Here is a 17,306-nt window from a genome sequence, read left to right as displayed (position 1 = left end):
ACTAGTTGGTTAGCATTGGGTATTTCTGGAGTCCAAACTGGGATTGGGGATGGACATGAGGATAATTAGCTGCTTATTTACACATCTTTCTGTGTTTTATTTCTTGAAAAATTGAAAACAAATAAACAAACAGAGCCAAATGCCGATAGGGGTCAAAGTGAAGCAGGCTTAGTGGGGCCTATAGTGAAGCAGAATGCACAACTAAAGACATTCAGACTGAAATTTTGAAAAATAACACAAAAACCACTTTTTTGAGAGAGAGAGAGAGAGAAGACATAGATGAAGGCATAATCCAATTTAACTTTTTTGTGTATACAGTTTAGGAAAACAGTCCTTGCATCACACAGACTTTCTGTAGCTGACAGGGAAATCACACATACCTTATTTTTATCTATACTCCAATGGGGTTTCCCTGGTGGCTCAGATGGTAAAGAATCTGCCTGCAATGCGGAGACCTGGGTTTGATCCCTGGGTTGGGAAGATCCCCTGGAGGAGGGCATGGCAACCCACTCCAGTGTTCCTGCCTGGAGAATCCCCATGGACAGAGGAGCCTGATGATCTGCAGTCCATGGGGTCCAAACAGTCAGACACAACTAGATGACTAAGCATAGCACAGCGCATACTCCAATCACAGGATCCATAGCAAGGTGCAAAGAAGAATGCAGAAAGCTTCCAGAACGATTCTATTCTTTGAGGCTAGATTATGGACTATTAGGAGAATTAAGGACATACTATCACAGAAATACAGCATCATCACAGACAGAACATTTTGATGCAAATTGTAGCAATATTTTTTGCATCTATCTCCTGAAGCAAAGCAAATAAAAGCAAAAATAAACAAATTGGACCTAATTAAAAGGAAACTAATGACAAATTGAAAAGACAACCTACTGAATGCAAGAAAGTATTTGCAAATGATAATGGTCAACAGGGGTTAATATCAAAAGTATGTAAACATCTCATACACTCAACATCAAAAAAACAAACAACCCAGTTAAAAAATAGAAAAACTGAATAGATATTTTTCCAAGGAGAACATTCAGATGGCCAACAGGCACATGAAACATTGCTCAACATTCTTAATCATCAGAGAAATGTAAATTAAAACCACAATGAGATTATCACCTCACACCTGTCAGAATGGCTACCATCAAAAAAAATACAAGTAACAAATGCTGGTAAGAACGTGGAGAAAAGGAAACCCTCATACACTGCTGATGGGAACGCAAATTGGTGCAGCCACTGCAGAAAACAGTATAAAGAAGTTTCTCAAAAAACTAAAGATAGAACTATCATATGACCCAGCAATTTCACTCATGGGTATATAAATATCTGAAAAAAACAAAAACATGGTTCAAAAAATACATACACCCCAATGTTCATAGCAACATTATTTACAATTGTCAAGATATAGAAGCAACCTAAGTGTCCATCAACAGGTGAATAGATAAAGATGATGTGGTACGTACACACACACACACACACACACACACACACACACAATGGAATACTTAGCCATAAAAAGAATTAAATTTTGCCATGTGCAACAACATGGATGGACTTGAAGGGTATTATGCAAAATGAAATAAGTCAGAGAAAGACAAGACTGTATGACACCACTTCTATGTATAATATAAAAAATATAACAAATACTGAATATAACAAAAAAGATTCACAGATATAGAGAGAGCAGGAGGGAATTAAGAGGTACAAATTATTATGTATAAAATAAACTATGAGGATATATCACACAACACAAGGAGTTTAGCCAATATTTCATAATAACTATAAATAGAGAATAACCTTAAAAATTGTGAATCACCAAGCAGTATACCTGTAACTTACATAATATTGTAAACCAACTCTACTTCAATTGAAAATTAAAAATAAAAATATTGACAAAGAAAGAAATACAGTATCCTGACTTAAGAAAGGACCATGGAGAATGCCTAGTCCAACTTTATCACTCTACAGTGAGGAATCTGAGGCCAGGTGAAGCAACTCAGATCCCCTGCATTCGCGGAAAATTATTTTATCTCAGAATTTTGACTCAGAACAAATAAATGATAAACAAGTAACTATGATATTTTATTAGTTCAATAAATAAACATTCTCCTATTTTACATGTAAAAAACCAAACCTCAACTGTTGTATTAAACAACTGAAAAGAAAGGCACATAACCTGTTTAAGTTGTCTTGTGTAAGCCTGTAAAGACACCAGTTAAAAACCACAAGATCAGATCTCAATCGTTCACTCACCCATTCTTCTTTTTATTCAACCAACGGTCTGTAGCCCTGATGCTGGGAGGTGTTGGTGATACGTTAACAAGGCACCATTCAGTCCTTGTTCACCATCTGGGGCGGGGGAGTGACACGCTATGAAACACATCGGCCCAAGTGCGGCTGGGACTATCTGTTCCGACTGGAGTCTCAGGGGCACGTCATCAAGCAGACCTGACAGGAGTCGGGTCATGCAGGGTGTAGGAGACCAGACGCAAAGGCAAGGACAGTTACATATGTTTGAGGAAATAATTTAAATTGAGCCCAATTCAAGAAAAGGACAAGGAGAAAACCAGAAATTCAAATGTTCCAGCCTGCAAGATAAAAGTAAATTCCATCCAAGTGTGAGATACTTTGTCAGCCCGACTTCTACACGCCTGACAGGTGGAAGGCATTCAGTAAACAGCATCTGGCCAAGGAGGCAAGCTCTCTGTTCAAGCTACCGAGCGGCGTCAGCACATTACCATGTACCGTCCGGGGTCCAAGTCTCCCATCATGCCTTTCAGGTGTGCGTTTTCAGTCCTGACAGCTCTGTACCTCGTATCCGACATCTGAAAGGAGATTAGTAGTTAAAAGTGAGTGTAAAATTCGAAATAAGAGCCCACAATTCTATGAAAATTAACTTTGCTTTGTTAATATAAATATTTTCCAAGAGTAGCAAAGGGAGACACTTAGTTAGGCAGGCTTGTCACATTGGGTATTCTCGTTCAGTTCTCTGATCTTTGGCAGGCCCCACTGGACCCTCCTTTCCTGACTGCTGCCAAATTAAAAACAAACTATACTGATTGATTATCCTTTCCCATTCCCAAATTCCATTTCTCACTTCTATTTTTTTATGGTATGCAAGTTACCACCAGAAAAAAAAAAATCATAATTTTAAAAACATGCTTGAATAACACTGTCCATTAAGTTTCTTCATTACCTGATTAATTTTTACAACATGCAAATACAATTTCTTGTTTAGTTTTGTTCTTCCTGATACTCCTACCAAATTTCCTTCCTTTTTGAGACTACTTAATTTTGTCTCCTAATTTATTTTCTCCCTAATTTCTTCTACTTGACAGTACTTAAACACAGCATCTGCCCTCTTATTTATCTAGGGTTCATTTCTACATAAAGCACTTTCTTTAAAAAGATTTACTTTTGTAAATTACAAAATATATTCTCTTTGACAAAGTAAAAATATAGAAGAGTATAAAGGTTAAAATAAAAACCATTCATAATCCAACTACCTAGATCACTGTTAACACCTGTAAAATATCATTTCCTATACAGTGCAGCCAATGCTATCATCCCATCTATGTAGTTCTCCTGTGTATTTTACAGGTTAATCACACTTTAAGGCTTATAACAGGGCAAAGCCAGAATCTTTTCTTATTTTTACAATACAGAGGATTTAAATAGCCCTGTTACTGACTTTTTGCATGGACTGGAGCCCACCAGGTTCCTCTGTCCATGGAATTCTCCAGGCAAGAATACTAGAGTGGGTTGCCATTCCCTTCTCCAGGGGATCTTCCCTACCCAGGGATCAAACCTGGGTCTCTCGCATTGCAGGCAGATTTTTTACCATCTGAGCCATCAGGGAAGCCCCTGTAACTGTCATAGATCTAGAAAATTATTGAATGGTGTTCTCAAAACTATATTTGGGGTAATAATGCAGAGAAACCCTACACTTTCAGCAGCAGGTCACCAATTTGACAATGAGTACAGGATTGAGGTGGTGAAGGAAACGGCAACCCACTCCAGTATTCTTGCCTGGAGAATTCCATGGACAGAGGAGCCTAGTGGGCCAGTGCATGGGGTCGCAAAGAGTAGGACACGACTAAGTGACTAAACCACCACCACCACCACCACAGGATTGAGGGAATTTCAAAATAAATAGGAGGGGAAGGAAGAAGGAAGGGAAGACTTAGAAGTCACTTGCAGTATATGAACAGTAGAATGTTATAATCACTATTTTTTCCCATGAACCATGCTATGCATTAAGTGAATATTCAGTGCATATGAACTAATCTTCATTTTCAATATCCATTTTTCAAAATTGTAAGATAAAGATATGAAATGGGAGTGAGAAGTATCCACGAAAAGCTGGAGTAAAAGCTCTTCTTAAGTTAAAAATGTTAATTGACGAGAACTAAGGAAAACAAATTCAGGAAGCAATCTGTGACCACTGCATGCTGACGATGTTGGGGGTGATCAGAATATGGGTCACAGGAAAACGTCAGCATGAGATTTACAGAAATTATCTTGTGCTGTCACTTGCTTCCCTGGTTTTTGGTTGATGACGCTGCGTTATCTCACCAAGGTGTTATGTGACCCCACAAAGCATTTCTGTGCTGTTAGACTCAGAAACCGTAGAAGAAATAGAACGCTTTCAGTAATCAATAAGGAAGGTGACTCTCTGCACTAAACAAGAGTGACCTGGACAGGCGCTCCAGCCCCTGGCATACCTGTTGTTTCGATAGCATTTTCTCTTTTATCTCTAACTCCATTTTTAACTGTCTTTCCAGAAGGGCAGCTTTCTTCATGACAGTTGCTATAGTGATCTCCTTCTGATGAAGCTCCTGTGTTAGGTCAGAGATTTCATTCCTCATTCTTTCCTGCTCAGAGCTGTGGTACTCTTCCTCCTGATAGAGATGACTTCTTATCTGCAGCAGATATTTTCCAGAAAACAGCAACAAATCCTTCAGAAGGCAGCTGAAAGGGTTCGCTGGCCATGTGCTGTCTTTCTATCCCATCTTAAACTTAGGCAGGCCGCACCTTACCCTCCTTTTCTGATCAATGCTGAATTAAAAAGATACTTACAATAATGATGCATTTACTTTTTCCTTCCACTTTCAAAATTTCTTTTTCACTTCTACTTCCTATTGTATGTAAGTCATCACCAACTACTGATACCACTTCGATGACTACTTTGACGGGAAGATGGGGAATGTATTATCTAGCACTTTCCCCCCAGCTTCACTGACGCATACTTGGTATACAAAAAGCTGCACAGAGTTCAAGGATAAAATCTGGTGAGTTTGGACACAGACATAATACTCATTACAGTTGCCTCTACAAGTTTCTCTGTGTCCCTTTGTGGCTTTATGAATAATTGTGTGTGTGCAGTAAGAACGCTTCAGCTCTGCCTTCCTAGCAAAGCTTTCACCGCACAACACCGCCCCGCCGACTGTGGCATTGTGCTGCGCAGCAGATGCGGAACGTGCGCGTCTTGTGTGACTTACTTTACACCCATTAAACCACCACTCTGGGTTTGGTGCCATGGAAGGGTGCTGGACCCACCACCCAGAGACTGACGAGCCAGTTTTTAGGGAGGAAAAAGTTGGCTCAGAGAAGGGACTTGCTCAAAGTCATGAAGCTATTAACCTGGAAGAATGAGGTATAGAACTTGGGACTGTTGGCTCTAAATTCTATGCTTTTTTTTTGGACTAAATTGTGCTGTACTATTTGTGACTGAACACTGTGTTTTTCAGAATCATGTTATAATAAATTTCAAACTTCATGTGTTCACGAAAAAGCATCACCCACTTATCTTAGCCTGTGGAATCTCATATTCTTAACACTCGCTAAACCTCCCATGGTAGAAACCGCTGGATCACCCTGGACTCCTCCCCTCCTTCATCCTCCGAAATCAAGTCAGGTAGGAAATCATGTCCTCCTCTTTCAGCCTCTCCTAAGTCCTGCCTCTGGCTCTCATTCCTACTATCTCTGTCTTAGTTCAGCCTCCTCTCATCTTCCTAGAAATCATTTGCACGCCTGCGGACCACAGCCCACCAGGCTCCTCTGTTCATGGAATTTCCCAGGCAATAATAGCAGAGCCGGTTGCCATTTCCTTCTCCAGGGGGTCTTCCCGACCCAGGGATCAAATCCATGTCTCTTGCGTCTCCTGCATTGCAGGCAGATTCTTTACCACTGAGCCATCTGTGAGGCCCTTAGAAATCACTCACAGTTTCTAATTCACTGTCTCTGATTCTTGACATTCTGAGATAAAGTACATAATTACTGCTCTCAAAAAAAGAAAATGGCCCATCAGGGGAGGCAGGAAAATAAACAGTTACAACAGGGTGAAGGACCAGTACCAGCGGCTTGTGGTGGAGAAGGGCTGACTCCAGCCCTCGGGTGTCAGGACAGGGTTCCCCGGGACTGACACGGAGGGGTGAGCGGAAAGCCCGAAGGAAGAGAGAGATGGGGCGGCCCCCAGGCAGCGAGTGCAGCCAGGAGAGGTGTCAGAGGCGGGGCGCGCTCTGTGAGCCAGAAGCAGCCTGCCAGTGCGCTGTGAGAAGGAAGGCTGGAGGTCAAGCAAGGGCCATGAACAAAGCGATTTATATGAATTCACACCAGGGAACTTACTTCAAAAACTTTTTTTCATCTCATCTTTAAAAATTTCAAGACATAATCTCTAAAAGATTAAGAGTTGGCTCTCTCTCTTCAAACATACCCAGAATAATGTCTTAAAAATATTAACAATTCCTCAATATCATATAATACCCAGGCAGTATCAAATTTACATTTGTATCAGAGGTGTGATGGATGTTGTTAACTTTATCTGTTTGAGCTGAGATCTGAATGTGGTGCACGCATGGAGACCAGCTCCTCTACTTTAAAGCCTCTCTTTGCGCCTGCGTGCATGTGTGTGTTCTCTAAATGCTCTACATATGTCATCTTACTTAATCCCCACAAGCTCTAGTTTCCAGATTAGCTAGAAAATTAAGATATGTGACTGTTCATAAGTCACGTTGCTGGTACCAGGCAGTCTGATTACACCGTGCCATGTCACCTGTCCGGGCAGAGCCCTGGAATGTGGTCCCCACACTGAAAACAAGCCAGAGAGGGATGCCCTAACATGGAAAGTGCTCAGGTCAGGAAGGCAGGTGGTCCAGCCTCAGGCTTCATAAGACCAACCTCTCACCTGGATCTAGTCTTTACACTAACATTTTTAGAATTTCAGAGTTGGATGTAACCTTAGCAATCACACGGTCTAACCCCATCACTTAAAATAATAAATGGGAAAAAAAAAAGACTCTCAGGGAAGGAACTGGCTGGCTCTAAATTACCCAGTTGTAAGAGCAGAAGCATAGACTAGGAGGCTGGAGTACAAGCACGATCACCCCAGAACAGCATCACACATCTCCTGTTGTCTCCCATCTCCCCTCTCCAATTTTTTTCCTTACAATTTATCTGATGAACACTGGGGTTGTTCTATAATGTGTCTCAATTTTGATTTTATGATTGCATCCCCGTGATGTAGAATACACAGAACAACTATACAAAACAGATCTTCATGACCCAGATAACCACAATGGTGTGATCACTCACCTAGAGTCAGACATCCTGGAATGTGAAGTCAACTGGGCCTTAGGAAGCATCACTACAAACAAAGCTAGTGGAGGTGATAGAATTCCAGTTGAGCTATTTCAAATCCTAAAAGATGATGCTGTTAAAATGCTGCACTCAATATGGCAGCAAATATGGAAAACTCAGCAGTGGTCACAGGACTGGAAAAGGTCAGTTTTCATTCCAATCCCAAAGAAAGACAATGCAAGAATGTTCAAACTACTGCACAATTGCACTCATCTCACATGCTAGCAAAGTAATGCTCAAAATTCTTCAAGTAAGGCTTCAATAGTACGTGAACAGTGAACTTCCAGATGTTCAAGCTGGTTTTAGAAAAGGCAGAGGAACCAGAGATCAAATTGCCAACATCCGTTGGATCATCAAAAAAGCTAGAGAGTTACAGAAAAACATTTACTTCTGCTTTATTGACTACGCCAAAGCCTTTGACTACGTGGATCACAACAAACTGTGGGAAATTCTTCAAGATATGGGAATACCAGACCACCTGACCTGCCTCCTGAGAAATCTGTATGTAGGCCAGGAAGCAACAGTTAGAACTGGACATGGAACAACAGACTGGCTTCAAATTGGTAAAGGAGTACGTCAAGGCTGTATATTGTCACCCTGTTTATTTAACTTATATACAGAGCACAGCATGTAAAATGTCAGGCAGGATGAAGCACACGCTGGAATCAAGATTGCCAGTAGAAATATCAATAATCTCAGATACGCAGATGACACCACCTTTATGGCAGAAAGTGAAGAAGAACTAAAGAGCCTCTTGATGAAAGAGAATGAGGAGAGTGAAAAAGTTGGCTTAAAATTCAACATTCAGAAAACTAAAAAAAAAAACCCAAAACTAAGATTATGGTATCTGGTCCCATCACTTCATGGCAAATAGATGGGGAAACAGTGGAAACAGTGACAGACTTTATTTTTTGGGCTCCAGATCACTGCAGATGGTGACTGCAGCCATGAAATTAAAAGACGCTTAATTGGAAGAAAAGCTTCTTGGAAGCTTCTTGGAAGAAAAGCTATGACCAACCTAGACAGCATATTAAAAAGCAGAGACATTACTTTGCTGACAAAGGTTGATCTAGTCAAAGCTATGGTTTTTCCAGTAGTCATGTATGGATGTGAGAGTTGGACTATAAAGAAAGCTGAGCACTGAAGAACTGATGCTTTTGAATTGTGGTGTGGGAGAAGACTCTTGAGAGTCCCCTGGACTGGAAGGAGATCCAATCAGTCCATCCTAAAGGAAATTAGTCCTGAATATTCACTGGAAGGACTGATGTTGAAGCTGAAACTCCAATACTTTGACTACTTGATGCGAAGAACTGACTCACTGGAAAAGACCCTGATGCAGGGAAAGATTGAAGGCAGGAGGAGAAGGGGACGACAGAGGATGAAACAGTTGGATGGCATCACTGACTCCATGGAAATGAGTTTGAGCAAGCTCCAGGAGATGGTGATGGACAGGGAAGCCTGGCATACTGCAGTCCATTGGGTCACAAAGAGTCGGACACGACTGAGTGAATGAACTGAACTGATGTAGCTTAACATGTTCTCTTAAAATAGTATTTCTAAGATGTGAGAAAAAAATGAATATACTATCATGAAGAAGAAGTAAGTTATTTTTTATTATTTTCACAACATTTAGATATTAAAGCATGCTATACTTCAAAACTCTTTAAATGAGCTTAATTTATCTAGCTCTAAATGACTTTTGGCTTTATTAAAAATGTCAATTTTATCACAAAATTAGTGACTAAAAATCATTCTATATTGAAAAAAGAAAAATAAAATACTTGCAAGATTCATAATATATGGCTCTTGTTGGTTTTATTACAGAATGAAAATGCTCTCTCCAAACACTTCCTGGAAACTATAGCTATTTATACACAATTTATTTGCTGGCTTTTCTGCACAGCAATGCGTCATCTAGAGGCCTCCCAGAGCCTGTGCAGAGATTTGTGCCTGGCATTCTCTCCCTCCATATCAAAACTAGGCAGAACCAGTAGATTCCATCTATCACTAAGCTGTATTACTCTACCTAAATCTGTAAGGTTAAGAACAGTATAACTATACTTTGGGAGGCTTTAATCAACCTTTTATCATAAGGTATTCACTGGGGTCTCCAGTAAAGAGTAGTTTAACAAATTATATTTTAAAATATCAGTAAAATTAGTTCCAGGAGATTATGTGAAAAGCATAAGAAAAATGTTCATTAATTCATAACAACTTTTTCTACACTTAATAGTTGTCTCATAGTCAATTTTTCAGGAGATGGGACTTGTCTTTTACATTATTGTATTTCCTACAGAAATAAGAAGAATAGCACTAGTCCTGAAGTGAAGTGAAAGTCACTCAGTCATGTCTGACTCTTTTTGAGCCCATGGACTACAGTCCATGGAATTCTCCAGGCCAGAATACTGGAGTGGGCAGCCTTTCCCTTCTCCAGGGTATCCTACCATCCCAGGGATCGAACCCAGGTCTCCTGCATTGCAGGCGGATTCTTTACCAACTGAGCCACTAGGATCCTACTAGATACTCAAGAAATGTTTGTTGAATTTATACAAATAACAGAATTTATGACCCTATACAATTATGGGAGACCTCAGCATTCATATTGATTTGGTCGCTAAATATTTCTTTTCCCTCATTGTGTTCAGGCACTGTGCTGAGCACTGGATGATAATTCAAAGCCATGCCCAGGTTTTTCCTAGTTTTAACAATTGTTTAGACTATACAGTAATGAATATTCTGTGTAATCCTTAAACATAAAGAATAGGGAAGTGAGTAGCAGCCATGATGAACTTATGGGGAAAAAAGCCACTATGGAATTTTACTAGAGGAAGAAGAGAAGATACTTTTGAAGGAGAGTTGAAACCCACAGGGTCTCCCAGGGCAGTGCCCAGGTCTTATTCATCCTCCTGTTCCCAGCTTCTGGAGAAGTACTTGCCACATGCTTGGTGTAACCAACAGCAACAGCAGCGGACATCTATTAGGTGCTTCCCCTGAGCTCGGGAGGCCCTGTTCTAAGCACTGTACTTGCATTGTTTTCTGGATTTTAACTTAAACGAAGAGTATGAACTCTAGAGCCAGACTGCCTGGATTCAGATCTGGCCTCTGCCACTTATTAGCTATAATATTGGTGGAAATTACTGACCTTCTCTGTGGTTTAGTTTCCTCAAATATAAAAGAGGATAGTATTAGTACCTACTTTATCAGATGGGAGGGCTTCCCTGGTAGCTCAGTGGGTAAAGAATCCGCCTGCAATGCAGAAGACCCAAGTTTGATTCCTGGGTTGGGAAGACCTCCTGGAGAAGGAACAGCTACCCACTCCAGTATTCTGGCCTGGAGAAATCCATGGACTGTATAGTCCATGGGCTTGCAAAAAGTCGGACACGACTGAGTGACTTTCACTTTATCAGACGGTTGTGAGGAATATAAGAATCAGGTTTTGCTAAGTCCTTAGAACAGCTTCTGGCACATGGCAAGAACAATTTAATGTTAGTTACTCTGTTGTGTCCAACTCTTTGCAACTCCATGGACTGGGGCTCCCCAGGCTCCTCACTCCATGGAATTCTCCAAGCAAGAATCCTGGAGTGGATAGCCATTCCCTTCTTCAGGTGATCTTCCTGACCCAGGGATCAAACCGGGGTCGCCTGCATTGCAGGCAGATTCTTTACCATCTGAGCCACCAGCGAAGCCCAAGAGTTGTTTAAGTAGCAGCTAGAATTAGCTCGTTTACTCCTCATCATGATCTTACGACGTGAACTGAAGTGAAGTCAAAGTCGCTCAGTCATGTCTGACTCTTTGCGACCCCATGGACTATACAGTCCATGGAATTCTCCAGGCCAGAATACTGGAGTGGGTGGCCTTTCCCTTCTCCAGGGGATCTTCCCAACCCAGGAATTGAACACTGGTCTCCCACATTGCAGGCGGATTCTTTACCAGCTGAGCCACAAGGGAAGCCCCATGACCTTATGAGGTAGGACTAATTAGCCCAGCCCCTTCCTAGAAACAGGAACTTGAGCAACTGGCACAGGCAACTTCCTCACTTATGCCCCTGGCGTGTGGCTGAGTGCCTGGCTGAGCTCTCGCTCTTGCCAACAGCTGCCTTTCAAAGAGCCCAAGGCCCTCCACCTGCTAAGAGCAGCATCCCAGCAGCAGAGTGATGACCTGAAGTTTGTGTTCCCTATGGCTTCACACTGAGAAGTGTCAGAATTAGCAGTGTGGTAGGTTACTGTCTCAGGAGAAAATACATCAATAGTGGGAGGAAGAAGGGAGCGAGAGGGAAGATTTTTCCCCTTTGTATTCAAAGATTTCAGATCTGCCTGGAAGAACCGAACTCCTTATTTGCCATACCTTGTTCAACTCTTTTCCATGATCTGGTGGATCTGGGGACACTGAAAATAGCTCTTTCCTTTTTTTTTCTGATTCTTTAATAGATGGTGAATAAGATGATTCAAGTCTACAAATTAAAATGAATAAAAATTAAACTTGATAAATTGTTATGATTACATTGTTAATTTAGGCCTTTGTAGGCTGAGAGATAGATTATTAGTCTTCTGGAGACATTTCTAGTTACACACATGGCAAGTTCTAATACATTCAGGTCCCGTAAGTATTTACATATTTAACTGAGTGCAAATAATAGTGTTAGTGAAAATAAAACACAATAATTAATATGGAATTTCAATTATACATTAAAAATTGGCTAAATACTCAATTTGCATATGTAGATAAGATTTTTGGATAAGAAGAAAAAGACTGTTGCATATAATAAAATAGCTTGGGAGCCAGTTTAAAAAAGGAAATACAACCTGACCTGCTTCTACATTATGGAAAGGAACTATGTCAGGATATGTCCGAGGGGAGCAACTACTCCATAAAAGTGATCCAAAATGATTAAATCTGACAGCCTACCCAGAGAAAGCTCAAACAGTCTATTCTTCAGTTGCCCAATTTATAAACTGGAATAGCAACCACATATGGGCACTAGAGAAGAAAGGCAGGAACTAGTATGAAAAGTAAAATTTCCACAGGAAATTTGAAGAATTAGAAACAGGTAATGTTCACTTCCACATCAGGGAGATTGGTAAAATAAAAAATCACTGAAACATGAAAAATAAAGATAACCATGCTGCCAAAGAATTAAACAGACATTTCTCCAAAGAAGACATACAGATGGCTAACAAACACATGAAAAGATGCTCAACATCACTTATTATCAGAGAAATGCAAATCAAAACCATAATGAGGTACCATCTCATGCCGGTCAGAATAACCGCTATCCAAAAGTCTACAAACAATAAATGCTGGAGAGGGTGTGGAGGAAAAGGAACCCTCTTATACTGTTGGTGGGAATACAAACTAGTACAGCCACAATGGAGAACAGTGTGGAGATTCCTTAAAAAACTGGAAATAGAACTGTCATATGACCTAGCAATCCCACTTCTGGGCATACACACCGAGGAAACCAGATCTGAAAGAGACACGTGCACCCCAATGTTCATCGCAGCACTGTTTACAACAGCCAGGACATGGAAGCAACCTAGATGTCCATCAGCAGATGAATGGATAAGAAAGTTGTGGTACATATACACAATGGAATATTACTCAGCCATTAAAAAGAATACATTTGAATCAGTTCTAATGAGGTGGATGAAACTGGAACCTATTATACAAAGTGAAATAAGTCAGAAAGAAAAACACCAATGCAGTATACTAACGCATATACATGGAATTTAGAAAGATGGTAACGATGACCCTATATGCGAGACAGCAAAAGAGACACAGATGTAAAGAACAGTCTTTTGAACTCTGTGGGAGAAGGTGAGGGTGGGATGATTTGAGAGGGTAGCACTGAAACGTGTATATTATCATATGTGAAGTGGATCACAGGTCCAGGTTCGATGCATGAGACAGGGCGCTCAGGGCTGGTGCACTGGGATGACCCTGGGAGATGGGATGGGGAAGGAGGTGGGAGGGGGGTCTGGATGGGGAACACATGTGCGCCCGTGGCTGATTCATGTCAATGTTTGGCAAAAACCACTACAATACTGTAAAGTAATTAGCCTACAATTAAAATTAATTAATTAATTTTAAAAAAAACTTAAAAAAAATAAAGATAACCATGCAAGAAACTTAGCATGCTTTCCACTATTGCTGGACTAACCTGATAGTGTCTGGGGTTTTGAGGAATGTACCTACCTATAACTGAGCATGATTTTAGATTTCCAAAGAGTCTTTAAAACAGTTCCACAAATCAGAAACTTAAGCCACACATACAAACAAAACAAAATCTGAGAGATGAGAGAAATCATTAATGAAAAGATGGGAAATAAAGGGCTCTTTTGAAATGTGTAAATTATACATGTATCCATTCTCCCCCATACTTCCCTCCCATTCACGCAGAGTTTCCTGTCCTATACAGTAGGATCTTGTTGGCTCTCCATTTTAATACAGCAGAGTGTATGTGGATACATGTTTATGTATGGCTGAGCCCCTTTCCTGTCCACTATCACAATACTGTTAACTGGCTATACTCCAATATAAAATAAAAAGTTAAAAAAAATAAAAGGTATAAATTAATAGTGATATCCTTGAGGTGCATGTGTCTGGATTAGACTACTTTTTTTTGGTCATCAAGTATACATGTTAACTTTGTAGAAAACAGAGTTTATCAGAGTATATATACTGCTATAAATTGTCATCTAGGAAAAACCACTGTCAGCATTTTTGTGTATACTGTCTTTTCTGTCTATGCATATGTGTAGAAACAAGTTTCCCATACAATTAGCATGTACTGTACACACTGCTTTTCAGGCCCCTTTTGTTTCCCCTCAGTAATATATTGTGAGCATTTTATCCAGTATTCCCATAAAACATTATTTTAGGATCAATCTTAAATTTGTCCTCTTTGCTATGATTTTTAAATGGTGAAAAATGAAATTTCCTATTTTTAATTCTTTCTAAGCAATTCAGGGAGTGGAATGCTGAACTGAATGGTAAAAACCCCATAATGATCTCATAAATTTCAGTGAGTGAGTGGAACAAACATCAAGCTTTGATGTGGACAAGTTCAAGAAGAAAACAATAATCATGTTAACACAAAGACATAAAGGAACTATCATTTATCATGTAAGAAGGGAATGTAGGAATTGTTTTTAATAACTCTCAGAACATGTCAGCCCAAGATGCTTCTATAAGTAAAGAAAAGAAAAAGCTAACAAAATCTTGGCATTAAATGGAGAAAAGTTTTGAAAATAAATAAAAACACTACAATGCTACTGTTATAAAACTATTGTGTGTTTATACTCAGTAGCCTTGGCTGCTTCACCCTAATAAAACTGTAAAAAAGCAACAGAATTCAAACAAAAAAACAATAAAGAGGACAGAATCATGTTCAAATGAAAACAAACTAAAAGGATTAGAAATTTTCAATGGGAAAGATGAAGGCTGAGAAGACTATGCCCAAAGTCTAAAATACAATAGAAGCTGTGAAAAGTTAAATACCTATTTTTCATCGAATCTCAGAATACTAGAACTGAAGACTATCCTCCAAATGAGAAAAATGTAGTTTGGAGACCAAAATATATACCAGCTTAAATAGAAAATGGTAAGCAGGCATAACAGAAGAGTTGTATTGGCCAAATATGCAAATAACTGCAAGATTTTAGATTAAGTCATATATTCAAGGAAAGCTGGCCATGTCTGGAATTAAAAATTGACTGTGTGAGATAGAGCTCCAGAGTAAATACCTACAGTGCTCTTCATAAACCAAAGCTAGACATGGGCTGAATGGTTTGCTCTTCTAGGAAATTTCTTATGTTTTTAGGCATACACATTCCATAAGTGAAGACATTTTTCACCAACTCACCACACTGGAACAGTGTCTTGCACATAATATATTTCCAGTGGATTTATTAATGATCAGTGGTGATGACATATAGCTTGTATATCTGACCACTCTAAAACGCATACTGGCTAATAGGTGTTCTACCACCCTTGGTTAGATAGATGGACAAGAGGTTACTTTGGGGAATATTAATTTGCTATTTGAAGACCTCAAAGGAATGCTAGCAGGTCCTACAGCTTTGAAAAAATAATGCTTCCCTTGGTGGCTCAGATGTTAAAGAACCCGCCTGCAATGCGGGAGACTCCAGTTCGATCCCTGGGTCAGGAAGATCCCCTGGAGGAGGGCATGGCAACTCACTCCAGTACTCTTGCCTGGAGAATCCCATGGTCTCTGAGGAGCCTGGTGGGCTACAGTCTGTGGGGTCACAAGGAGTTGGACAAGACTGAGCAACTAACACTTTAGAACAATGCGATCATCTTTCAGTAAATGTCCATCATCGTTTGGGTGTTCAGTGTCTGAAGTCCTATCACTGATCTGGCATTACCCTTCAGATGTGAGAAGGACTCAAGGTCTACTCAGAACCAGAACAGCAGGGAAGAGTTAGAACAGTCTTATTCACAAATATAAACATTTAATAATCCTCAGCAGTGCCATTTCCTTTGTGGTTATACAGTACACAATTCCTGACTTTAAAAGAGGAAAAAACATCTGCCCTAACAAAACTCTTAATGGAACTGACAAGGTGATGAGTTTGGAGGCCAAAATAAATAAAACATTTATGAGTGAAAAGTTGAGGCTTAAGGCCATCAACATAAAAACATTTGAAAAACATAGTAAATTTTATTTATAAACACTGATAATTAAATATGAGCTCTATACTATTGTTCATACAATATTCTGAAGAATAAAAGTTCTAAGAAAGTCTTTGACTTCATAAGTATCCATAATATCAGAACATGCTATAATTTTCCAGGTAAGTAAAAACATTGATTTTGAAGATAAAATATTCAATAACTTTATTTTTAATATCTAATATTATCTAATAATTAGTAGTATTAATAATTAATACCTAATATTACCTAATAATTACCTAATAATAACTTTGAAGATAAAATAATCACTAGCTTTATTTTTAATATCTAATATTACCTAATAATTAATACAAAACAGACTTTTAATTCTAATTTCAAACATAAGACTCTTAAAAATATTTAAGCATCATACTTTGAACAGTTCTTCTCAGGTTGCTGAGTATAAAAATATACCTTTTCTTATTTTCTTGAGTACTTTGGGACTCTCCTAGTTTTAACAGTTCTCTGTGCAACTGCAATCGTTCCATTTCTATAATTCTCAAGAGATCATCACGTGACTGTAACTCACTTTTCACTTCTGAGAGTCCTGCTTCCATGGCCTAAATAAAAATATCAAAAAATTTCAATGCTCACATTTGGATATCATGATGTATGCAATACATTTTAAAATATTTAATATCTATGAAGCATCCTAATTTCAAATGATCTGATACCTAGTCCTTTGCTGGCTCAGTCTTACAGAATTTCATGCATTTATTCAACAAATATTTACTGAGCTCTTAACTGTGCTCAGCACTGAGGATACAGGCATAGGATCTGTCCTCATGAGCTCACAGTCTAGTGATAAAGACAAAGAATCATCCACATACAGCCATACTATATGAAAGAGGGAAACATAAAAGCATTTGAGTACCAATGCATAAAATTTGGATTAATGCAAATAATTGTGAATGGCCAAGAAAAACCTAATTTCAAAGCTGGTCAACAAAGTGAATTATAAACTGTGGTCT

At 39.3% G+C, this 17,306-nt stretch overlaps 1 protein-coding gene across 1 annotated transcript in view; it reads right to left on the bottom strand.

Annotated features, from left to right (window-relative positions):
• Positions 1 to 17,306, bottom strand: part of DEUP1 (deuterosome assembly protein 1) — a 109,305-nt gene that overhangs the window by 52,190 nt on the left and 39,809 nt on the right. Inside the window, exons 8-11 of the mRNA XM_061159767.1 lie at positions 16,750 to 16,895; positions 11,989 to 12,094; positions 4,731 to 4,928; positions 2,745 to 2,831 (exon numbers count right to left, since the gene is read on the bottom strand). Coding sequence (XP_061015750.1) covers positions 2,745 to 2,831; positions 4,731 to 4,928; positions 11,989 to 12,094; positions 16,750 to 16,895 — 537 coding nt within the window. The remainder of the gene's footprint in view (positions 1 to 2,744; positions 2,832 to 4,730; positions 4,929 to 11,988; positions 12,095 to 16,749; positions 16,896 to 17,306) is intronic.

The sequence above is a fragment of the Dama dama genome, chromosome 2 (genome assembly GCF_033118175.1).
Source record: "Dama dama isolate Ldn47 chromosome 2, ASM3311817v1, whole genome shotgun sequence".
Taxonomy (NCBI): Eukaryota; Metazoa; Chordata; class Mammalia; order Artiodactyla; family Cervidae; genus Dama; species Dama dama.
Note: the sequence above shows the minus strand (reverse complement) of the source record. Positions and strands in the feature narration are given on the sequence as shown.